Source organism: Chrysemys picta, chromosome 6, assembly GCF_011386835.1.
Source record: "Chrysemys picta bellii isolate R12L10 chromosome 6, ASM1138683v2, whole genome shotgun sequence".
In the NCBI taxonomy this organism is placed as follows: domain Eukaryota; kingdom Metazoa; phylum Chordata; order Testudines; family Emydidae; genus Chrysemys; species Chrysemys picta.
The window spans coordinates 110,979,084-111,004,712 of record NC_088796.1 but is presented as its reverse complement, the minus strand read 5'-3'; the positions used below and the strand labels follow the sequence as shown (position 1 = coordinate 111,004,712).

Below are 25,629 nucleotides of genomic sequence, written 5' to 3'. Positions count from 1 at the left end.
GGGAGGGAGGAGGAATGTGGCGTGCTTCGGTAGGGGGCGGGGATTTGGGGAGGGATCCAATGGGGCAGTTGAGGGGGTGGGGCCAGGCCGAGGATTTGGGGAGCTATCCAATGGGGAAGGAGGGGGCGGAGTTGGGGCGAGGGAGGGGGCGCGAGCCAGAGCGGAGGGCAAAAATTGCTTGTTTGTCCCGCGTCCCGACCAAACATTGGTCGGGACGCGGGACAAACGAGCAAATATCGGGACAGTCCCGACAAAATCGGGACGTCTGGTCACCCTATTGCACATCTCTGCATCAATTATATAGTTAAGAATTTCTTCTGTGGCTATGGAACCGGCAGGGAAATTATCAGACTTCAGCTCAATATGTTTCTTTAAAAATATCTGGTTGGGACTTCAAGATGTGTAGGGAGAGCCAAGAAAACCAAGCTGTTCCCAAAAATGAGGCCTAGCCTTTCAGTGGCTGTCTACTATTAACAGTACTTCCTTTAACAGAAAATAAGACTTAATTTCTAATACAAAATGAGTAATAATTTGTTTCTCTTAGCGCTCATATATTCTCTTAGCAGGCAAATGTGCCAGACTACAATAAAAAACTTCGGTAGATCCTCACCTAATGGTTAACTATTCTTTTCCTCATCAGTGGCACATACCAATTTTACCTGGTTAGTTACAACAACGTTCTCCACATAACAGAATCCTGAGAAGAGTACAACTACCAACAAAGCGATTGCTGGACAATCTGGAACTAACAAACCTCAACAGTTATCTCCTCAGTGAAGATAGCACTATACATCAAGGGGTTCTCAAACTTCATTGCACCATGACCCACTTCTGACAACAAAAATTGCTACACGACCCCAGGAGGGAGGACCGAAGCCCGAGCCTGCCTGAGCCCCGCCATGCCAGGCCGGGGGTGGGGTGGGGGGGATGTCAAAGCCTGATCCCCCCTGCGGGGGGTGGGGGTGGGGGGGGGCAAGCCCCATCATCCAGGGCTGGGGGGGGGGAAAGGGGGAGAGCCCTAAGGCTTCAACCCCAGTCAGGGGGCCTGTAACCTGAGCCCCGCCACCCCGTGCCGAAGCCCTCGGGCTTTGGCCCCGGGCGGTGGGACTCGGGCTTTGGCTTCGGCCTCAGGTCCCAGCAAGTCTAACACCAGCCCTGGCAACCCATTAAATTAGGGTCGTGACCCACTTTGGGGTCCCAACCCACAGTTTGAGAACAGTTGCATCAGACCTTTGCTATACTAAACCCTTAAAACAACTACGGCCAATTATGTTTTATCATGAAAGATAAACAAGCTGATACACTTTCAGAATCATGCAAAATACAACCGATTACATCAGCACTTTTCTTTCAGAAATGGGTCGTGAAAAACAGTATCAATGAAAATAAAGAAATCTTGTTTCTGTTTTCAAAATACTGAGGCATCACAAAATGAAAGCAAATTAACAATAGACTCCTAGCTGCTGATAATGTCTTCATTTTGTGGTTTAGTCTTTATTACAATAAGCCTAATCAGAGAGATATGGTCAGCCCATTCAGCAGTGTTCTACTTTCCCTTAAGGAAACATAAATTATCATTTCATTAGTTAATTTATAGCATCTTATTTTTTAAAGAAAATTTGGGAAAGCGTAATTCAAAAATAGCAGACATTTTTTTCTAGTCTCAGTATGAGCTCTGTAAATGTTATAAACCAATGGCTCTCAACCTTTCCGTATTCCTGTATCCCTTTCAGGAATCTGATTTGTCTTGCATACCCCCAAGTTTCACCTCACTTAAAAACTACTTGCTTACAAAATCAAATACCAAAATACAAAAAAGTGTCACAATACACTATCACTGAAAAATTGCTTACTTTCTCATTTTTACCATATAATTACAAAATAAATCAATTGGAATATAAATATTATATTTACATTTCAGTGTATAGTATATAGAGGAGTATAAACAAGTCATTGTCTATATGAAATTTTAGTTCGTACGGACTTTTCTAGTGCTTTTTATGTAGCTTGTTGTAAAACCAGGCAAATATCTAGATGAGGTGATGTACCCCCTGGAAGACTTCTACGGACCCCTGGTTGAGAACCACTGTTATAAACTATCCTGAGACAGTAAGATTCTTCAACACAGGACTAGTCATTTGTTGCTCTCTGTCAAAAGAAGCGCCTGGTTTTTACCAACATTCATTCTCAACACATTACAGCATATACTATATGCCATCTCTTGAAGATTTACAGGGTTTTTCTTTATGGATACTAACAATCCTGTTAAATTCCCTTCCAGTTAGTTGAATCTTCCACCCTCTTAACTGCTGATAACCAAACATTTCCCTACACCTTTTCATGCCAATATTTTAAAGAAAAGTTAAATATCTAATTATAACTACTGCTGATGTTTGGAAATGTTGCCTTACCTACTTTTGAAGATTAAGATAACCTTCAGATATATAAGGCGCTTTAGAACAAGTTGAACGAACAACAGCATCTCTATCATAAATATTTCACAGTCTAAAGGCATGAATCAATACAATGCAGAAAACTAAAATGCAGAACACCCAGAGTAGTGTGTGGCTTTTACAGCTGGAATGGTTCAGAGAACAAGTAGGTAGTCAGGAGTTGCCAGAGGATGGCTCTTGGAAAATATTCACTGGAAAGCTGCTCCAACAAAGAGAAAGCATGAAAGAATACACAAAACTGTATGAGAAGGAGCCAAACGGAGCAGTTAGGAAAAAAACTTGGGTTAAATACAGGGAAGGAAGAGGCATTACAGGTGTTTTAAGAAAAAACTGAAGGCTAGGGCAAAAATATACAAAGCCTTCAAAGTGGGGACAAGTATCTTGAAATTGATGGGCCTGTGAAAGGAATCTGAAAGAGGAAATAGGTGGAAATATAGTCAGAGCAGTAGAAGAAGAAAATTATTTTGGACTTGATTTCAAAAACTGGAACCTAATATTTGACTTATTCATTCATATTTAGGCCCCTTATAAATGACCTCATTTTCCAAAGTGCTAAGCATCCAACAGCTTCCCACTGATCCTCCAATGGGAAATGCTAGGTTCTCAGAAGTTTTCAAAATCAGGCCACTCCTAGGTATGTAAATATAAATGTACACGCCTAGCTTTAGGTTCCCATTTTTGAAACTCTTGTTCCTTGACAACACTACCATGGAAAGACTGGAGGAGGGAGAAGTGGTGTACAGACACAGGGAGGCCAGAAAGTAGAGATAACATTAGACAAGACATTACAGCCATTACAGAGGAAGAAGTGGCAGGGCAGTGACAAGCTGGCTGTAGTAAGCCAGAGTCTAGATGTAGGGGAAAATAAAATGTTTCAAGGGTGTGACAATTTTTACAGATTTTTTTTATTCTAATGGAAAGTGAGTTGCATGTACAAATCCCTGTACATGAAGATGAAACTATATCCCTTACTCTCCACCCCAACGTAACCCAAAAGCAAGCCCAGATTTTGCCCTTTGTGGTTCTACTTTGTCAGCAGATCATCTTATTTTTCACTTTGTTACAGCCTGCTATAAAGGAATGAAGATCCATTCACCTTTCCAACTATTTACTTTTCCATATTTATCTCAGGCAATAGCATTACCTATCTCTTAAGTTTCACAAATATAGAAGAAAATTAAGAAATATAACAGGCAACTCCTTATGGCAGTGGGTCTCAAAGCATTGTGTACATATCACCAGCAACATGTACCACAATCAGTAGGTTTATCAAAACGAGAACCTGCTATAACTACATTGACCAAATATTATGAAGGTGGTACTCAAAGAACAACTGTGTTTTGTAGGTTATACATTTTATGACCTAACATGGAATACACCACTCACAAAAGTAAATCAAAGAGAATGAAACTAAGAGACAACTGAATGACAACAAAAGTATTCTTACCACGTATTCATAAAAAACAAGCAACAATTGGGTTTCCATGGGTGCTGAATGAGAAGACTCCATAGGCTTCTTTAGTTTATCAGTTAGGGAGCCTTCAGTGAATTCACTAACATTTTGGTAGGACCCCAATCAATTATCTCAGATTCCAAGAATTTCAACAAGCGAGTGGTAGCAAGTCCGTTACAAAATGCGTAACTTTAGTTACTTAAATGTTCCATGTATAAATGTGATGATACACTGGCATGTTGCTGGAATCAGAGACATAGGAAACCCAGTGGTTCTACTTGTCCCAGTCCTCTCTTCTGGACAGAAACTAGTTACTGTAAATGGACCTGAATCCTGAACACCACATGCTTTACATTAACTGGCCAAAGTAAAATCACAAAATCTACATCAGTCATGTCCATCCTGAGGAACAAACATAGTTTCTGAAAGCTCAAGGAGCCAAAATCAATATTTTGAGGCAGATACTCTGCCCTATTCTACTCCCTTTATACCATTCAGGCAGAGAAAGTGAGGAGAAACCACACACTAGCCTCCACCTGGAGATTCCCCTGGAGCTACAGTTAGTACAGCCAACTCCTATGCCTCCCTTTTTACAGCCCCTGGCACAAAGCGTGTGTTGGAAGTGAGAAGAGAAAATGGCTGGAGTGCACGGTGTTCTCATTATCCCTAGTTGGTGTACGGCTCCTCCTAGAAGATACTGCCAGCTAGCATGAGTCAAAAGCAGCCATCAGAAAATCAGGGAGCTGTACCTGGTTGATAGTTTTCAGCTTCTCCTCTTTTTATCCTCTCTGGGGCTGCCCTGACCTGCATGGGGAAGAGGAGCCACCATCTTTCACTAGATACTCCTCTAGGCTCAAGCAGATTTGCATCTCCTTGACTCCCACAACCCAGAAAGCAAGCAAGCAATGGATTAGCCAGATTTATTCCCTGCAATTCAACAGGTAAGCTAGCAGGGGAGCTGCTGACCAGCTGCAGCAGGGAAAGGACATTAGCTGCTCAGGAAGCACCCAGCTCACATCAGAGGTACTGCTGTGAAGGGCTGGGGCAGCAAGGAAAGTGGTGCGAGGCAATTTGGCAGGACGCAGTGATGGGGCTGATTCAATTCCAGTTTAAAAATGAATGGAGTACCTCATTTTCAGTTCATAATCAAATACACATTTTCTTCTTAACAGGTCATCCTCAAGGGCCACATGTTGGACAGCTGTGATCTATGCCATTAGGCTGCTACAAATCTAGGAGTAATCAGGAGATTGATCCTCTTCTGCACAGTTTTTCTTGATGGAAGAACACTACCCACGACTAAAGCAAAAGATATTAAATTGTACAGAAGAGTCTAGGATCAAGCTGCTTGATACATCCAGACACAGAATGAGTGAAAAACTTTTTCAATAGGTCCATTATTTTCATTATTGCAGGTGCAGCTGATAGCAACACTGATAGCTAAATTAAGGTTGCATATCACTTTCCATTATACGAACCCATTTTCAGTTGCTTATAATTTTGTAAAACTTAAAACCATAAGGTCTGAAATTTTCCATGCCACAAGTCTACCTCAGGCTGAACTGTCTTGAAAATTTCAGATAAAACTGTTTAGCCATTTCAGAAAATGAGATCTGAGGAAAATATGCTGTTTTTCCTATGTTAAAGAAATCTTACAACTGTTTAATTAAGAGGCTCTGGCACCTCCATGTTTTGGAGCAGAGATCTGAAACTTGGCAGCAGTTACCTTAGTATCAAGGATATGCTTATTTGCTATTCCTGGGAAAATCCACCCAAATTTGACCAAACGATGAGACTCTAAAAACTGCAGTTTGCATGTGGTCAGAGATATGTTAGCTTAGCAACTAAATTCTCTGAAGATTTACTCCGCACTGAGAATGCTCCATCTCCTCACAGTTCCTAAGTGCTGACAGAACAGCACATGCACTAACCCAATACATTAATTGAGCATGTTCCTTTCTAGAGCTGCAGGGGCTGAGCAGGACTTTCCTAGTGGCTCTAGGGATCCCCTGTGGTGCTGGGCAGAGGAACTGAGAGTAGGAGTACTACTGTCTCGCCTGTGTTCTGAATGCTCCTGTTGCTAGCGCCCAAGCAGCAAGGAGAAGGAAAACGTATGAATGTATGTATGAAGTATGTAAGTCTGAAGAAAGAAGTTTGGAATGACTAAATATCAGGAATAAAAATCTCTGGCCTAGTTAGGCTCTAGCATCAATTCTGCCGTTTCTAAGAAGTTAACTTCTTCTGATAGTCTCTCATGAAAAAAATCTCTTAAGAGGTGAAGAAGCTGGTTTTGAACTAGAGGGTGTGCTCCTCCCATCATCAGATAAACTCAAGGACTCACTGGTCTTAAGAAATATTTCCAAATCTGGCAAAAATGAGGACAGATGGTCCCTAAATGGAAGAATAAGGGTAAGGCTACCAAAGTCCTCTGGTAAATCTTCATACTAGCTTTTTAGCCAGAATTACAAAAACCTGATGGCCCTGACACCAATCAAAAAGACAGTTTATGCCTCCACTAGCCCTTAATCTTTTCCAGCTCACTAGCCCTAGAGTCTTGGTAAGACTGGAATCCACCTAAGGAGGAAAAGCAGCTGATGGAATTGGCCCTTCTGATACACCCTTTTTCTCCCCTCAAATAGCAGACCTATCACCGTTGTCTGCATCTTTATTGAAAGAACAGAATTTCATAGCTGTGTGCCTACAAGCAGCATTGATTTCAACCAAAAAGAAGTTAGTAGACAAAATCCTAATATTTACAAAAAGCAGTAACCTGCACAACTATGGACTATGCAACACACTATAACAGTGACCAAGTTTTAACAGAGTAAGATAAGAAAAATCTAACTAAATTTAATAATGTAACTACACAGGGAGAGTGTTATATTACATGACAGAACAGACTAGTGGAGAGAAACTGAGGGATGACTTGTGGGTAGGAGATTTTATACACTGTTTTAAAACAATGGGTTTGAGGGACATACATCCTCCCCCCAGCAATGTTTCACTGTGACAGGTAATACAACTCCTAAAATGGGGATCAGCAGGGGGAATGTCATGAAGGAGAGAGAAATTCCAGTCGCTTCAAAGGGGTCATAATTCCAAAAAAAGGCCTCTGATAATTCAGCTTCTTCCAATGATCCTGCTAGAAGAGTTTCAGTGTCACTCTTTGGACAGCCACACAGAGAGAGCCAAAAACAAACCAGGCCTCAAGAGGAGTATAGCTCAGCCCAAGACCATCAGATATAAAAAGCTGCTGAACTTTTTTTTGGGCAACAAATTAGAAGAGTCTGGTCTTAACTATCAAGACATGATAACACACAATACAACATAGGAACTGCCATACCATATCAGACAGTGGTACAGCTAGTGCAGTGTGCTGTCTCTGCGAGAACTAGATGTTTCAGAGGAAGTTGCAAGAAACCTCATTGCAAACACTTTTGGAATTGCCTCCCAAAAAGGGAATGTTATTCTTAGGGCTTATCCACAGGAAGACATAATGCACACTAGCCTGCCATGCAATAACTGGCTCTGTAGATCCTGCTACTGCATATTAGAAGTCCAATAGCACACTTCGACATACGCAATACAGCACTTTTTAGTGCATGGTAGCCGGGTCCACAAGACCAGTTAGTACAGAGCACGCTAGTGTGCTATAGATTTACCCCCTAGCTTGCCACTCACTAAGTTTCCATGTGGATAATCCCTTAGCTTCTGTCAAAGAGAGACCGGCCCATGCTCTGAAGAATTAAAATGTATATCAATTCTATTTTTTAAATTTCTTATCGAATTTAACTGTGGATGTTACAACTGTGGCTTATTATCAACATAATTTTATCATAATTATCAAAATAATTATTATCTTATTATCAACATAAATTTATTTGAAGCCTCCTAAACTCTTAGTTTCAATGACCTCTCCTGGCAATAAACTCCACAGGTTAATCATGTGTTGTAAAGAATTACTTCCTTTTATCAGTTTTAAGTTTGTTGCCTAATGATTTCACTGAATATCCTTTTGTTCTTGCATAGTGAAAAAGGGTAAATAGAGCATATGATTTATCTTTTCTATAGCATTCATTATTTTGCATCATTTCCATTATTATTTATTAATTCCCCGTTCAGTAATCTCCTCTTTAAACGAAACTAAACTTAGTCCCAGTCTTTTAATGTTCTTAAATTTTTATTTTATTTTTATGTACCATTTACATTGCTGTAGTGCCTAGAGACCAAGCAGGTCAGGTCCTCATTATACTAGGCCTATACACATGTATAGAATGTGATGGTCCCTCCCCCAGAGAGCGTTACATGGAAATCTTGTCCTGACTCTGTGCATTGTTTGTATCTGTACTCCCCAGGATTAATGCTATATTCTTTTAGAGACAAGGCAACGAGAACCAAGCACAGCATATATAAAGGTGTTGTTACATTTCAGTTTAATGAGCAATTATGAAAAATTTAGATATTTACATACCCTTCTAAAAGTCTTGCTGGTATTAGATAATCCCTGATCGGAGGAACACCAGCAGAATACACATACAACTATTAATTTGTACTGCTGGACATAGATATTACTTCTATATTACTAATCTCTGCCATTCTGGTAAACCTCTCTCAGATTATTGTCTTGAAACAAGGTCACAGTCTTGCAGCTACAAAATAATTTCAAATGGGGTCCATAACTGCAGCTTTGAGTGTTGTTATAGGCATCATTCTGAGTTTTTAAAGTGAAGTCTCTATTTTTCATAGTCCAGGTTAACATTTAATACCTCCTCCATTTCTCTAAACCTACCAAATCCACTTTTTTTCTTTTTTGCAAATAGAACATTTGTTGTATCAATAACCTAAGGTGACCTGAACATACATCTGCAAGCACTTGAAGCAATATAGGCTGAATAGCCTAATTTTCCTTCTAAAATACAGAGACAAAGTCATTTAAAATTGTTAGGCATTTCTGTGGCATTTTTATGAACTCTATTGATCACAGTTTTATAGAATCATAGAATATTAGGGTTGGAAGGGACCTCAGGAGGTCATCTAGTCCAACACCCTGCTCAAAGCAGGACTAATCCCCACCTAAATCATCCCAGCCAGGGCTTTGTCAAGCCTGACCTTAAAAACCTCTAAGGAAGGAGATTCCACCACTTCCCTAGGTAACCCATTCCAGTGCTTCACCACCCTCCTAATATCCAACCTAAACCTCCCCCACTTACCTGTGACAACCACACAGAATTGCATCTGCCTGTTACATTTAGGATTAGCGTGCCATAGATGAAACTTTTATCAAGAGGCAGAAAGGAGAATGGAGCTCAATAGTAGAAGGGGTTTGAGCCAAAGAGTCAAGAAAACAAATGGGTTCCACCATTTATGCTTTTAAAAACATTCATCTTGGTGGGAGACTCTCCCTCTTTGCCACCACACCCAATATCTGCTGGATTCTTTGGTCTAATGGGTCTGATTTTGGCGTCTTGAGTTATGTGGTCCAACGTCTGCTAGGTATGAATCTGTCCCTCAATCCCCACTCCAAAGCCAGATGAAATGATCGTGATGCATTGCCTCCCCTGAATGAATGCTTCAGCAGCTGACTATAAATACAAAAGTCAGTTAAGCTGAATCTGACTACACATTAGTGGAAGGGGAGGAGTCAGACATCAGAATAGACATTAGGTGGCTACATCACAGGGCCCTATGTAACCATGTGTCTGTCTGGATGGAAATCTAAGCAGAACCACAAATCTGTGAGGATTCCATATTTTGAATTAATATCAGAATATGGCCCCAAGGAAAGGTGCTCAGAGAATAAGTACAAATAAACCTACTCTTGTCTAAGGTACTATTGCCCTGCCCAAGCTTTACTAAATCAAAACCCTGAAAAAATGGTTAAAGATTGCTATATACTTATTAATTTCACTGTTTCTTGACAGTAATTGTGAACTGAACACTAATATAAAGATATGATGGAAATAAAAAATAAAATCTTTCTAACTAGTTAACTCTAAGGGCTTCCATACAACTACTCATAAGACACACATTATAACAATTCACAGGCTCCAAAAAATAACTGGAACAATTTTATACCCATACAAAAGAAAGTTTTTGAACATCACATACCGATTTCTTTCTAATGTTCTCCAGATCTTTGAGTTCATTCTCGATTTTTGTGATTAATTCCCTGAGTTCATCAAGATTAGTGCAAATAAGCTAAAAACAAACAAACAAACAAAAAAGACTTGGTAATGCATCATTTAAAAAACACACACTGAATTTGAAAAAAAAACACATCTAAAAAACACATTCTAATGCTTAAGTTTACCACTTGATCTTTTCTTTACTTCTGCAATTAATATAACAACAAACAAGGAAAAAATCCCCATAACTTTTATAGAAAAATCTTATTAGATAGACTTCAGTCTTCAAGCTTACATACAGATGGAGCAGCTGAAATTTGGATGTGTGGCTGCGTCTCCATAAGTTCTTACATAATTTACACTTCCCCACTTGTCAATGCCTGCATCAGAATCCAGGTACTTTCTAAAAAACAAACTCACAGTGCAGAATAACACAGATCAGGAAACTTGCCTTAGTTTTAACTGTGCCTCTGAATACCTTTGTGCATGTTCCAAATGATTCCTTAGCAAGTGAACCCATGCTAACACTGAGCTGCAATTGTGCTAGTAAGGTAATTACACCTTATTTTTGTTTGTTTATACAAAGTACCAGTAAATAAGTGTAACTAAAATAGAAAGTCAACAAAAGACAATGGGCCAAATTCAGTCTTGGTGTAAGGAAGTACAACTTCATTGATTTTAATGAGTTGCACATGTTTTCACCTAACACCCATGAAAGGTAATCCAAATTTCACAAAGTAACATGATTTGAACAAAAATAAAGCACCCAATATAACGTAACCCAATATAATGTACTGTTACTAATTTCTTCAACAAATGGCTTGTTTTCCTAATATTTCCTTTCAGGATGTGGCTGTTAATTTCTTGATTAACTATGGGCTTGTCTACATTAAAAAGGCTGTGCTGCTACAGCTATGCTGCTGAAGTGGTTCTGTAGATACCATCCACAGCAATGGGAGGGATTCTCCCATTGGCGTAGGTAACCCACCTCCCCGAGAGGCAGTAGCTTGCGCTGTCTACATGAGGATTTAGGTAGTTTTAACTATGCTGCTAATTAGTGTGGATTATTCACACCTTAGTGTAGGTAAACCAACCTAATTTTCTAATGTAGATCAGGTCTATGAGTACAAACATAATGTGAGCAAATAGCAGAAGAATTCTGGTTTACTAATGTCAACAATAGGCTTTTAATCTAGAAACCATAAAACTAGAAATTTTTTATTCATAACATTGCATTTTAGGAACTGTAGGTAGGTAGGTAGGTAGGTAGGTAGGTAGGTAGGTAGGTGTGTGTGTGTGTGTGTGTGTGTGTGTGTGTGTGTGTGTATTTCAGCTGACAGCAACTTTTTTCCAAAGACTATAACTCTGCATGGTTGGTCACTGGATTTAAAATATCAAAATAAGTGATATCAAAAACCATTCAAGTCCATCTTCAAAATGTTCACTAATGATTACAAACATAATAAACTCTTTTAACAACAACAGAACACAAAATAAAAAATGACAGAATACAATTACTAATATTTATGGCAAATCATCAAATTATTCTAACTCACTCTGATTTCAGTTGTTTTAACACAGGAAATTTTAGCATGGAAGCAAGTTAAAATAAAATTGTATGTACACTGATTTGACTATTTTAGCGTCCATATGCCTACCTTCCCCCAATACAATTTTTTGTTGTTGTTTCTGATACTTCCCTTCTCCAACTCTATTTTTTTTAAAATAGCCTTGTTAATAAAATATAGTACATGATCTTTTGGCAAGATACTGAGGTTTGAAAGACAGCTAATGCATACAGGCAACAATTACTTTCCATAACATTTTACTGAAAAAAAAGAGAAGTTTTATGCACACTTCAGAGGGTCTTTTGAAGAAAGTGGAGTCACTCTAACTTTATTAAAAAAAGCAGAAATGAGAGAATAAGTGAGCAAATGATCAAGATATCTTAGGATTTTTCAAAGTATTCCTTTTTTACTGCAAAAACAAAAAGTATATGTTTGCACAATCTGCTCTTCAGGTAGCTAGTAGTGCCACCTATTCTTAAGTTGCCCAACTCTTTCCATTATAAAACTGTTTTCAGTTGCTTATAACTTTGCCAAAACTTGAACCATTTGGGCTGAAGTTTCCCAGGCCAGGTTTCTGCCTCAGACTGATGAATTTTTTTTGTTTTTGTTTTGTTTTAAGTTTCAGAAAAAATGGTCCAGCCATTTCCACAAATGAAAATAGGGAAAATACATTGTTTGGCCCAATGCTGAATAAATTATTACAACTGTTTTGTATAAAACTCTAGCACCTCCATGGTTGGGGGCAACAGCTTGAAATTTGGCAAGGAGATTACCGGGGGAAGATGAACTGTGAGGGAGAAGGGATAACAGGAACTCAGATCTAGAAGTTAGACCTGGATGGGCATGGAGACTGGGAAAGGGAAAAGTTGCCCACAGTTGGAAACTGGGATTAGCTAGATGAGAACACTGGGATGAGGAGCTGTGGAGGTGGAGAAAACAGACTGGGATAGTGACTGGATGAGGGGGATGGGGCAGAAAGTGTCAGGCTTAGGGAGAACAGGAGCAGAAGGACTCACAGGACTCCTGCATCATTCAATGTACAGGATGTACTGTGTTCTCAGGATGAATCAGAGTTATATAGTGAAGGAGGCTGTAATACCCCTACCTCATTTGTTGCAGAAGTTGGAAGGTGTGCAGTGAATAAGGCAAGGAATTGCAGGAAGAGAAAGGATGGTCTTATGATTAAGGCATGAATACTACCCTAGAGAACTGGATTCTATCCCTGCCTCTGCCGCAGAATTCTTATGTGATGCTGGGCAAGTCACATCCAAACTTTTCACAGATGTTCACTAACTGTGTGTTCTTGGATGCCCAAATTGAGACCCTAGGGATTGATATACAGAAATGCTGAGCACTTATAGTTCCACATGAAGTTAATGGGAGATGTGCTCTGAATATATAAAGGGCTATATAAAACTAAGTTGTCTGAAAAATCAGATTTTAGGTGTCAAGTTGGGCACCCAAAGTGAATACTTTTGATTTTAATCTCTAGGTATCTCAGTTCCCCATCTGTAAAATTGGGATTATATCATCCCCTCACCTCACAGGTGTACTGCGAAGGTAAATTAGTTAATGCTTATGAAGCACTCAGATACTATACTAATAAATGCCTTAAAAAGTCCATGAAAATATCAGTAATTGTGTATTCACAGCAGGATTTGAATAATTTGCAGTAAATAAAGCCTGAGGCCACACACTGAATGAGGATACAACAAAATATTGAAAAAACAGCTCCGTCAGTGAACACTATCAATTCTGTGCACTGAATGATGACAGGATTCTATGGAGGGAAAAAGTATGTGATGATGTAATTATAGACTGTACCATAATGCATAAGCGCAAGAGGGCAGAATTAAGGTTGCACAGGCTACTTTAATTTTTAAATTTCCTAAATTTTGGGTACTTGACTTTGAAAACTTAATGATTTTTAGCAGTTTTTGTGAGAAATATAATTTAAAGGATAGTTTTATGGCCTCTTAATGGAGGATCAAATTATTTACAATATTTCAAATATGAGACAAATCAAATAAATATTTTCAGCCTTTATTCTGTATTTTCTTGCATTTGCAGCTTTAACCCAAGACTCTTTACTTTAACTTCTACTGTATTAGGGAAGAAAAAAGACTGTAAAATCATAATGTACTGTTTCCCCTTAATAGAAGATTTAAAATACATTATTCTATCTTCCTCTATAAAGCCCACTGACACATAAAAACAACAACAAAAAGAAGATAAGTTTCCTTATGCATGCTACTTTGAAATGGGAGCAAGCAGTCAGTTGTTTGAATGAGACTGCATAAAGAAACATACCTTCTTTTTGTTGTTGTTGAAGGACTAGTAAGCTGAATTCAATGTTTCATTTTTTTGTGATAATATTGCATTCTAAATTGGTTCAAAGATTTTGCCACTCAGCTTAAGGGAAAATGCCACTAAGGAAACCAGAACACCTACATTTTTCTTCATGTTGTCATGTCCTTATAGCTAATTGCTCGGGGGGGGGGGGGGGGCAAGAGAAGCATGTAAAACAACACACTTTCTACTACTAAATATTTTGAACAAGAAAAAGAATGTGGGAAGAAAGCCGTGCCCTTTATGGTTTTTGCAGGTGGTGACGGAAGACAAAGTTTGGGTTTTTCAGGCACCTAGTCTGCAAATATTTATGTATATGCTAAAACTAAGCGGTGTGAATAGTTCCACTGAAGTCTATGCACATTCGAAGTTAAGCATGTACATAAAAAAGAATAAAGGATTTGGGCTGATTACCAAATATGGGCTTGATTTTCAGAAGTGTTGACTAATTACTATGGCACTCTGTACCTCAAAGCAGCACCCTGGAACCCCCATATTTATGCCATGTAAAGTATCAAATGAAAGGTCATGATTTGCTGAAACCCATTTTTCTGCCAAAATATGTATATCATTAGCTGGAGTATTGTGTCCAGTATTGTGGCCTCAGCTGGAGTATTGTGTCCAGTTCTGGGCACCGCATTTTAAAAAAGATGTGGAGAAATTGGAAAGGGTCCAGAGAAGAGCAACAAGAATGATTAAAGGTCTTGAGAACATGACCTATGAAGGAAGGCTGAAAGAATTGGGTTTGTTTAGTTTGGAAAAGAGAAGACTGAGAGGGGACATGATAGCAGTTTTCAGGTATTTAAAAGGGTGTCATAAGGAGGAGGGAGAAAACTTGTTCACCTTAGCCTCTAAGGATAGAACAAGAAGCAATGGGTTTAAACTGCAGCAAGGGAGGTCTAGGTTGGACATTAGGAAAAAGTTCCTAACTGTCAGGGTGGTTAAACACTGGAATAAATTGCCTAGGGAGGTTGTGGAATCTCCATCTCTGGAGATATTTAAGAGTAGGTTAGATAAATGTCTATCAGGGATGGTCTAGACGGTATTTGGTCCTGCTATGCGGGCAGGGGACTGGACTCGATGACCTCTCGAGGTCCCTTCCAGTCCTAGAATCTATGAATCAGTGTGTATGAAGTAATCAGATTTTGCTGTATGGTTGTTACTGAAATATGCTGTAAGTTTGCTAGTGACATGATAATTATGATGATGGGCGATCACTCATTACCGAGTATGATCATCTTCCATGAGAGTTATGGGTCCTCTGGTGGCTAATAAGGCCAATCTTTGAACCACAAGTTCTATTACAATGAGGGCAGATATTTTCAGGCTCAGCAGGAGGCTGTTGACCATGACTGGAGACCAGTCTCTCCTTCCTCCTGCACCCTTGTCCTCTTCGGCTTGTTGGCGAGCAAGTTCAAAATGCAGGGAACCATCATGTAGGACTTCACTCCAATTTAAGCGATCCTGGGCAAGTGTCTCCCAAGTATCAATATCAATATTAAATTTTTTAGGTTGTCCTTCAGCAAGTCCTTATAACGCTTCCGTTGTCCATCCACGTTACGGTACCCTTCTTTTAGCTGAAAGAACAGGACCTGTTTTGGGAGGCGATGGTCTGGCATCCGGACAATCTGACCAGTCCAACGGAATTGGTGACTGATGATCATTGCCTCGATACTGGTGGTCTTTGCTTCTTCCAGAACACTAATATTGGTGCGCCTGTCTTCCCATTTGATCTTCAGAATCTTACGAAGGCAGCATTATTGGTGCCTCTCAAGGACTTGCAAGTGCTGTCTATAGGTTGTCCAAGTTTCAGACCCATACAACAGTGTTGGGAGAATAACAGTTTGATAAACAAGAAGCTTGGTGTCTGTTCGAATGTCATGATCTTTAAAGACCCTGTGCCATAAACGAGAAAAAGCTGCACTGACACAGCTCAGGCAATGTTGAATTTCTGCATCAATATCTGCCTTGGATGAAAGAGGATTTCCAAGGTAGAGGAAATGATCGACATTCTCCAGTGCCACTCCTTTGATTTTGATAGATGGGGCATGTAATACCTCATTTGGAGAGGGCTGATAGAGCACTTTAGTCTTCTTGATATTAAGAGTGAGATCAAGACATGCATAAGCATCAGCAAACACATTCAAGATCGTTTGAAGTGGGCAAAGATTGCGTTGTGATCAGCATACCGTAGTTCCACAATAGATGTTGTGGAAATCTTACTCTTGGCTTTCAGCCTGCTAAGCCTGAACAGTTTTCCATCCATTCTGTTATTTCAACGCCACCTGTAAACTTCCCAGCAATTAGGTAAAGAATGACGGCAATAAAAAGCACAAACACAGTTCGAGCGATGATACATCCCTGTTTGAGTCCTGTTTGTACTATGACAGGTTCACTCAGAACCAGTGCTGCTCAGAACAGTTGCTTTCATGTTATCATGAAGCAATTTTAGGACATTGATGTATTTATCAGGACATCCAATCTTAGAAAGTACAGTCCAGAGGGCACGGCTTTAGTTAGATCAATAAAAACCATGTATAGTGGTCGGTTTTGCTCCTGACACTTGTCTTGCAGCTGCCGTGCTGTGAAGATCATATCCACAGTTCCATGACATGGTCGGAAACCACTCTGTGACTCCAGTAAAATTTCTTCTGACAGGGCAGAAGGCGGGTTGCAAGGATCCACGCCAGAACTTTGCCTGCAATAGCTAGGAGGGAGATCCCACGATAATGTCCACAATCCACTTTATCCCCTTTCTTAAAGAGGGTGACAATCAAGACATCCCCTATTTCACGGGGTAGCTCCTCCTTTATCCAGATTTTAAGGAGAAGCATGTAAAGCTGCCAAATTAACTCTGGTCCACCGTTTTTAAAGATTTCAGCAGGGATCCCATTTAGACCTGCTGCCTTGTTGTTCTTCATCTGCATGGTGGCATTGTGTACCTCATACAAATTGGGACGGTCTCCGAGCTCATCCCTAAATGGTCATTGAGGGATTTTCTCAAGGACTTCATCTACAACCACAGAATTACTGTTAAGGAGATCTTCAAAATGTTCTTTCCAACGAGAATTAATGGTTTCGTTGTCCTTCAAAAGTGTGGTTCCGTCCTTAGAGCCAAGAGGATTCATACCATGACAAATTGGCCAACAAATAGTGCCAGCCTTAATGGCACTAAAGATACCACATGTATTGTGGATGTCCGTGAGACATTGGAGTTCTTGCACTTTCTCAGGCCACCATTTGTTCTTAAGTTCTCTGGTTTTACATTGTACTTCCGCCCTCGCCTTGGCATGGGCTTCTCTCTTTATATTACAATTTATGTTGTTTTGCTTAGCATGAAATGCCATTCTCTTCTCATTGATGAGTTGCTAAATTTCAGCATCATTCTCATCAAACCAGTCCTGATGTTTTCTGGTGTGGTAGCCTATGGTTTCCTCACAGGCATTGATGATTACTGCTTTCAATTGGCTCCAATGTTCTTCAATTGCTTCTGGAAACTCTGATGGAAGCTTTTCTTCTAAGACTGCTTGGAAGTGGTCATGCTTAATAGGGTCCTTCAAATCTTGAACCTTCAGCTTGCGCCTGACCTGCTTCTTTTGCAGCCTCCATTTGGGAGCCATCTTAATTTTCATTGTGGATCGAATAAGGCAATGATCTGTCCAACAGTCATCAGCACTTGTCATTGCTCTTGTGAGAAGTACATCACTACAATCTCGGGCACAAACTATGACGTAGTTGAGGGGATGCCAGTGCTTTGACCGTGGGTGTCTCCAAGATGTTTTGAACTTTTCTTTTTGTCAGAAAAGGGTGTTCGTAACAATAAGTTTATGTTCAGCACACTTGGTCAGAAGCAGAATTCCATTTGAATTGCTTTTGCCAACTTCTTCTTTCCCAATAGTTCCTTTCCACAGGTCTGAGTCTCGTCCAACATGTGCATTGAAAGCCCCCAGAAGGATGATCTTGTCTTCTGTGGGGGTCTCCAATAAAATGGTTTCCAACTGAGAATAAAAAAAATCTTCCTTTACATTCTCATCAGCATCCACATAGGCACTCACAATAGTTGCCTCTTGATTTTTGGTGAGCCTCAGTCGGAGTGTCATAAACCATGCCAACTGGTACCTTAGAGAGGCACCTTACGAGCTTGTTCTTTATAGCAAAGCTCACTCCATGCAATCGGGGTTCATCTATAGATTTTCCCTTCCAGAAGTAGGTGTATCCTCCTTTCTTCTCCCTCACCTGTCCTTCATCAGCTCTTCTAGTTTCGGACAAAGCAGCAATATCGACGTTAAACCGACTTGTCATAACTATAAAGGGAAGGGTAACAGCTGTCCTGTGTACAGTACTATAAAATCCCTCCTGGCCAGAGACTCCAAAATCCTTTTCCCTGTAAAGGGTTAAGAAGCTCAGGTAACCTGGCTGGCATCTGACCCAAAGGACCAATAAGGGGACAAGATACTTTCAAATCTTGGGGTGGGGGGGGAAGGCTTTTGTTTGTGTTCTTTGTTTGGGAGTTCGTTTGCTCTCGGGACTGAGAGGGACCAGACATCAATCCAGGTTCTCCACATCTTTCTAAACAAGTCTCTCCTATTTCAGACTTGTAAGTAAATAGCCAGGCAAGGCGTGTTAGTTTTCCTTTGTTTTCTCAACTTGTAAATGTACCTTTTACTAGAGTGTTTATCTTTGTTTGCTGTACTTTGAACCTAAGTCTAGAGGGGAGTCCTCTGAGCTCTTTAAGTTTGATTACCCTGTAAGGTTAATTTCCATACTGATTTTACAGAGATGATTTTTACCTTTTTCTTTAATTAAAAGCCTTCTTTTTAAGAACCTGATTGATTTTTCCTTGTTTTTAGATCCAAGGGGGTTGGATCTGTATTCACCAGGAGTTGGTGAAAGGAAGGAGGGGGAATGGTTAATTTCTCCTTGTTTTTAGATCCAAGGGGGTTGGATCTGTATTCACCAGGAGTTGGTGAAAGGAAGGAGGGGGAATGGTTAATTTCTCCTTGTTTTAGATCCAAGGGGGTTGGATCTGTATTCACCCGGAGTTGGTGGGAGGAAGGAGGGGGGATGGTTAATTTCTCCTTGTTTTAAGATCCAAGGGGTTTGGATCTGTATTCACCAGGGAATTGGTGAAAGGTTTCTCAAGGCTTCCCAGGGAGGGAATCCAATTGGGAAATGGTGGCAGCGGGACCAGAGCTAAGCTGGTAGTTAAGCTTAGAAGTTTTCATGCAGGCCCCTACATTTGTACCCTAAAGTTCAAAGTGGGGATACAGCCTTGACACGACTCAATTCACAAGCAATAATGGCTGTACATCGCTCTGGTCGGTCACTGTTTGAATTGTCCATCAGGGTACGTACATTCCAAGTTCCAAAGTTGAAAAGTTTTTACATTTTCGACCGCTGAGGTGGTGATCCTGCTGAATGCAGCTATCCAGCCAGGAAAAACAGACAGATAGAGGACTTTAAACCAATGGCACGGACACCATGACAATTGGAAATGCTCTATTTGCTGCAGCCTTCATCCACCTTCACAGCTGTTGTAACATTACACAACAGTTTCACCTCCATTGTGCAGTTATCCTCCATCTGCTCTGCTGTTAGGGACTTCTTGGATCCAAGAAGAAGCTAGTGACATACAGAGGTGACTGTGACATTACCTGATTAAAATATGACCATGTAGATTATTGTTGCTACCACTGTGATATAATTGCAACAAATCTTATACAAGGCGTGTCAAGTAAGGCGTCTATGGAACGGTTCTGATTTGCTGAATAGGATTATACTATTTGTATGCATGTATCATTTTGTATTTGAAGTTATGAGTATTGTCCGTATTCCTGTATTTCAAATATGTTTGCTCCTGTGGTAACGCCCACAAGGTATTTAGCCTGCACATCTTGAAGGGACTATACAAATTAAACGGCTCATCAAGGAACACTTAACTCACAATGGACCATGGAAGACGCCCATGCACACCTGATGGACGTCTAACTAGCGTACCGGTAATGGCTTCTGCTATGACTGAGCAAAATCATGCATGGACATGTGACTTGCCCATGTGACTCCAAACACCATCTTGTTACCTGTAATTTTCCACAGTAAGAACAATGGATTTCCCTTCAACTGGCAAAAGCTATAAAAGGCCCTAGAAACACCTCCATTTTGCCTCTTTCCTGCTCAAACCTCTGGACTATGAACTTATGCTAATGGGAGCATTCTAACCAAAGGACAGAGGACCTTCCAATGATTTGGAAGCAACCAGAGATTTAACAAGACAGCATGAGCGGCAAGTTCTATGGGCCCGTGGTGCCTGGGCACCATGGGCTTGGCTCCAGCATTCTGAGGCCCGGTCTCTCCCTTGGCCCCGCCTTCCGCCCGGTGCGTCCCCCAAGCCATTTAAAACAGCCCGTGGCCCCCACTCATCACTGGCAGCGCAGCAGAGCTGAGCAGCTTCCTGACTGCTCACTCCACGTGGCTGCCGGCCCCTCCCTGCAGCCCCTGGGCAGGGTGGGTCTGTGTGCCATCCCAAGAGCCCCTGTGGCCAATGGGAAGCTGCGGGGGCAGTGCCTGGGGGTAGCAGCACATGGAGACTCCCGGCCCGCCCTGCCTAGGAGCTCCAAGTAAGTGCCACACTCCCCCACCCCTTCCCAGAGTCTGCACCCCGCTCTTTGGCCCCCAAACTCCCTCCCAGAGCCTGAACCCCGACTCCCAGCCCAGAGCCAGCACCCAAACTCCGACCCAGAGCCTGAACCCCTACCCCCTTCTCCCACCCCCTCTCCTGCCCCCAAACTCGCTCCGAGAGCCTGCACCCAAACTCCCTTCCAGAGCCTACAACCCTAACCCCCTCCTGCACCCCAACCTCTTGCACAAGCCCAGCGCCTAGATCCAAACTCCATCCCAGAACCTGCACCTCCACCCCCTGCCGCAACCCGGAGCCTGCACCCAGCACCCAAACTCCATCTCAGAGCCTGCACCCCAGACCCCCTCCCCCACCCAAACTCCCTCCCAGAGTCCAGCCTCTCACCCTGGAGTCCTGCACCCCAATCCCCTGCTCCAGCCCAGGGCCTGCACCCCAGACCTCCTCCCCCCACCCAAACTCCTCCCAGAGCCTTAGGCAGGTTGGGGGCGGAGTTGGGGGGGGGGCAGGTTCTGGGCACCACCAAAATTTCTACAAACCTGCCGCCGCTGCAAGCCAGTAGTTTATTCCATCACTGCTACAGGACTGATCCAAGGACTTGGCAATTATTGTGTGTATTTGATTCCTTTAACCAATTTTAACTCTCACCTTTCTTTCTTTTTTTATAAATAAACCTTTAGATTTTAGATACTAAAGGATTGGGAACAGCATGATTATTGAGTTATATATTGACCTGGGTATGTGGCTGGTCCTTTGGAATCAGAGGACCCTTTTGTTTGATGAAATGGGTTTAAATAACCACTCTCTTTAAGTCTAATGTCTGGGTGTTGAATCCAAGATTGGAATGCCTAAGGAGACTGCTTTTCTGACTTCTTGTTAGCCAGTGTGGTGAAACAGAAATTTACTTTTGTTGTTGGTTTGGGAGCATAACCAGCAGTTTTGGGGGGTGTCTGCCCTGTTTCTCAGCAGTTTGTCCTGAATTTGGTATTCTCAATTGTGACCCACGAAGGCACAGTGACAGTGACCCCCACCCAGCTAGGGTTGCCAGGCATCTGGTTTCCGACCGGAATGTCCAGTCGAAAAGTGACCCTGGTGCCGCCAGTTAATACTGCTGTTAGTTACATGTTTGTATTTTGGGCATTCACACCTTGTGGCTGTTAGAAGGTGTGAATAATAATTTGCTCGGCCACTGATATTCTTTTTAAAGGATCTCCTCAATAAGATCTATCCTGATAAAATGAAGTTCAATAAATAATATGTAATTGGCATGTCAACATTATGGTTTTGTACATACAGCGTGAAGAGTTTCTATATTGCCAGATATGTCTCATGTATATAAAGCAACTTCTGAGAACAATTCTGACCTTTATGTATTTATTTTACAATAGGTCTATGTGCAAGGATAGCAATACTCTTATGATTATTAAAGTGCCTCACTTTGCATATTTCATACCCTAAAAACAGGCTTGCAGAGCCTCACTTAATTAAAAGACTACCACTATATTAATGAAATGCTATAAATATTTCTTGAGTACATATTTAGAGCACAGGTCACCAGGAGAGCATTATAAAGGCACACTTTATCCTGCCATATCCAAAAACTTTAGCAGTATTTCCACTATAACTCCTTTCATACGTATATATGCTTGGACAGGACTCCTCTTTTTCAGCCCTGCCTGCACACTATTAAAAAAGATTTCCTGGTAAGGCTGAACTGTCAGTATTGACAGGTCATAACTTAATTAAAATAGTTTTAAAACTCACTGGGGCTCCATATTATCTGGAAGACAGTTTAGATAAGTTATGTCTTGTCTATATTGGAATCATAGCTCGACTAACAAACAGTTTTTAAAAAACAATAGCATATTCAGGGCCTTATGAATATTTAATTGTAAATTAAAATACATGTGGATAATATGCCAAGAAAATACAATTTTTGTGGCATACTTGACATATTTTCCTTTCTCCCCTCTCTTTTATCAGTACCCTTTCCTCCTCCATAATCTAGCACTTCTACAGATGCTAGTTGCAATCTAGTACCATACTAGGAGCACAACAAAAATGTTTAGCTATAGGTAGTGAGCTAGCATCTAGGGTTAGTTACAAAGCATTACCATTTAGAAATTCTTCCTGTGACCTCTTCTGGGACACTGCCTCTTCACAGAAGAAATGGTTCTATTTGTGGTTTTCCAGCATTATTCCAATTTATGTAAGGCCTAAGTGCTAAGAATATTATGCCTTTTTTTTAGGTAAGAGATATAAAAGAGTAAAAAGACATTCTTGTAGTTACAGGAGCTCTCCAATCCAAGTGAACAGGCATACATAAATCATGATCTATAATAGAAATCCTGAAAGACTTTAGCTGTAGTAGCACAAGAAAACAACACTATTATAGTTAGCATTCTCTGAGCGCTCCAGTCTAAAGTTCATGTACAGATAAGAGTTAAAACTTAAAAAAAAAAAAAGATTTCACAAGTCTGGCTTTTTTCAGTCTCAGAGTAAATCAAGCAAGGTCTCCCTTATACAAGGATATGCAATGTCACACAACATGTAAAAATGCAACTAATTATACCCATAGAAACAACAGGTCTGTTAATATGTACACAGTATTACCTGAACCACTATTAGTTTTTCAAAGCATGTTCTGTATTTTTTCCTTGACAAACGATCTTACTTACGTAGCTCTCAGCAACACTATGTAAGGTTGTACATGATTAAATATATACGAAAACATTTACTACCACAAAAAGCAGCACACACATCCAAAGAATTAATCTGATAGGATTTTCAGATCTGCTTGTCTGTGATGGGAAGAAAATAAGAGTCACTCCTCATTAATTGCAAGCGTAACTTCTAGAGTCACAGTCAATTGCAGTAGGAGATACATGCTCTAAAGACATTTAGATTTCAAGTATATACAACAAAAATTAAGACATTTACCTGAAATTCTGGCACCGCCGGCTTTGTGACAGCTTTCCTCTTCTTTGTAATTGCTTTTTTAGATATGGATTTTTTTCCTTGTAAGATTAAAAGAGAAAAGCTTCATAATGCTGTTTATTGCGCTTCATTAATAAAACCAAATTACATACAACCTTGAAAGTTATAATTTAACTAACAGATAGCTGATGGTGAGTCATGTAAACATCATGAAACAGAACCGGACTCAGCAAAAGCAAACATTAAACTACAAGTACCTGTGTGCGGGGCAGCCTTATTTCAACAATGAACAAACCCAGTATAAACTCCAACACACCAAATGAAAATTAAGAACATTAGTAAACTATGAAAGAAACATTCACACTACCATTGTGATGGGGGGGATGGGGAGAAGGGGAAGATGCATAATTTAAACCAGAAACATAAATTGGTTTAAAAAACAAAACCAAAAAAAAAAAAAAAAAACACTTACCTACAAAAACTCTTCTCTGATGTTAGTATCCCACATTGATCCACACACTAGGCCTGGGGCCTTTGGCATGTGATATTAAGTGTGCTCTCAGAGCACAAGTAATTTCTAGAAATCACCTCATGGACACACTGGAGTTACCATACCAGAGGAGACCACTGCTCAGTCTAGTCCAGCAACCTGTACCTGGCTGCAGCCAAAACCTAATCTTGCTTTAGAAAAGGCAAACACCTTCCCCACAATGTGTTTCCTTCCCAATTGCACAATGTAATGATATGAAAGAAAAATTCCTATTCAACTTTAAAGGCAATCAGTTTACCCTTGAAATATCAGGGATAATATTCCTTGTAACCTCTCAATCTAACAAAATAGCTATAAATGTTACATGGGGGCAAGATACCCAGGGAATAAATTTCTTTATTTCTACAACCACCCAGAACTGTACATATTTAACATCATTGATCTCTTCATTTGCACTCTAACCATTAATCCATCTCTGCCAAGACTACTATTACTATTCCAAATCTCAGAGTAATTTGCAAAAAGCTGCAAATGAACAAAAATAACCAAATAATTTAAAAACAACCTACCACATAAAGTTCCCTTTTTCCCCCCTCTAGTATGGATCAGGTAAAAAATTACCAAGTTCTTCTCATTGACTTGCCTGGAGTAAGTGTTTCGGGTTTTTTTGTGAAGTGATTAAAATTTCATTAACCATATTTTGGTCCATATTTTTCCAAATTTAGTCTGATAAATTTTAATTATTATTTTAGTGTGCAATGTGCTTTGTAGTGAATATTCAAAGATATGGCTCCTGTTAAGATGTATCCAGAACAGCATAGAAAATAATAGTGAAAATATTATTTATATATGTCAATGATACATTGTCACCTGGAATACTCTGTTATGGAATATTCTGTTCTCATCACACTATTTCAAAAAAGATATAGCAGAAACAGAAGTGGTCTAGAGATGGGAGACAAAAATAACTGTGGACATGGAAAGACTTCCATATGAGAAGCAGCTGAAAAGCACTGGGATATTATAATTTAAAAAGAACATAAATAAAAGAGGACATGATAGATGAACACAGAATAATTAATAGTATAAACAAAGACTGAGCACTCCTACCTGCTATAACAACATATGAACAAGGGGACATTCAATTAAACTGAAAGGTGACAAATTATACAACTATTAAAAGGAAATCATTTTTTTTCAAAACGCATAAAGAATGTGTGGAACTCATTGTCACAAGGTCTCATCGTGGCCAACTACTTAATAGGATTCAAAAACTGATTACATATTAATATGGATAATGAGAACATCCACAGTTACATAAAAATTATATATATTTTAATAGAAGGGATTTATAAACCCCTTGGAATCACAGAAATGTAGGACTAGAAGCAACCTCAACAGGTCATCTAATCCAGTTCCCTGCACTGAAGCAGGACTAAGTATTATCTAGACCATCCCTGTTAGTCTAACCTGTTCTGAAAAACCTCCAATGACAGCCGTTCCACAAACTCCCTAGATAATTTGTTCCAGTGTTTAATTACCCTTACAGCTAAGAAGTTTTTCTTAATGTCTAACATAAATCTCCCTTGCTAAAATTTAAGCCCATTACTTCTTGTCCTT

At 40.2% G+C, this 25,629-nt stretch overlaps 1 protein-coding gene across 9 annotated transcripts in view; it reads right to left on the bottom strand.

The window, feature by feature from the left end:
* Positions 1-25,629, bottom strand: part of BRD10 (bromodomain containing 10) — an 85,919-nt gene that overhangs the window by 14,098 nt on the left and 46,192 nt on the right. For 5 of the 9 annotated variants that reach the window (XM_005295235.5, XM_065549612.1, XM_065549619.1 and 2 more), the window contains 2 exons: positions 23,523-23,599; positions 10,015-10,104 (listed from right to left, as the gene is read on the bottom strand). The exons of 1 other annotated variant lie outside the window; for it this stretch is intronic. In XM_005295235.5, coding sequence (XP_005295292.2) covers positions 10,015-10,104; positions 23,523-23,599 — 167 coding nt within the window. The remainder of the gene's footprint in view (positions 1-10,014; positions 10,105-23,522; positions 23,600-25,629) is intronic. 3 more of the 9 variants (XM_065549611.1, XM_065549620.1, XM_065549616.1) reach the window with 2 other exon arrangements.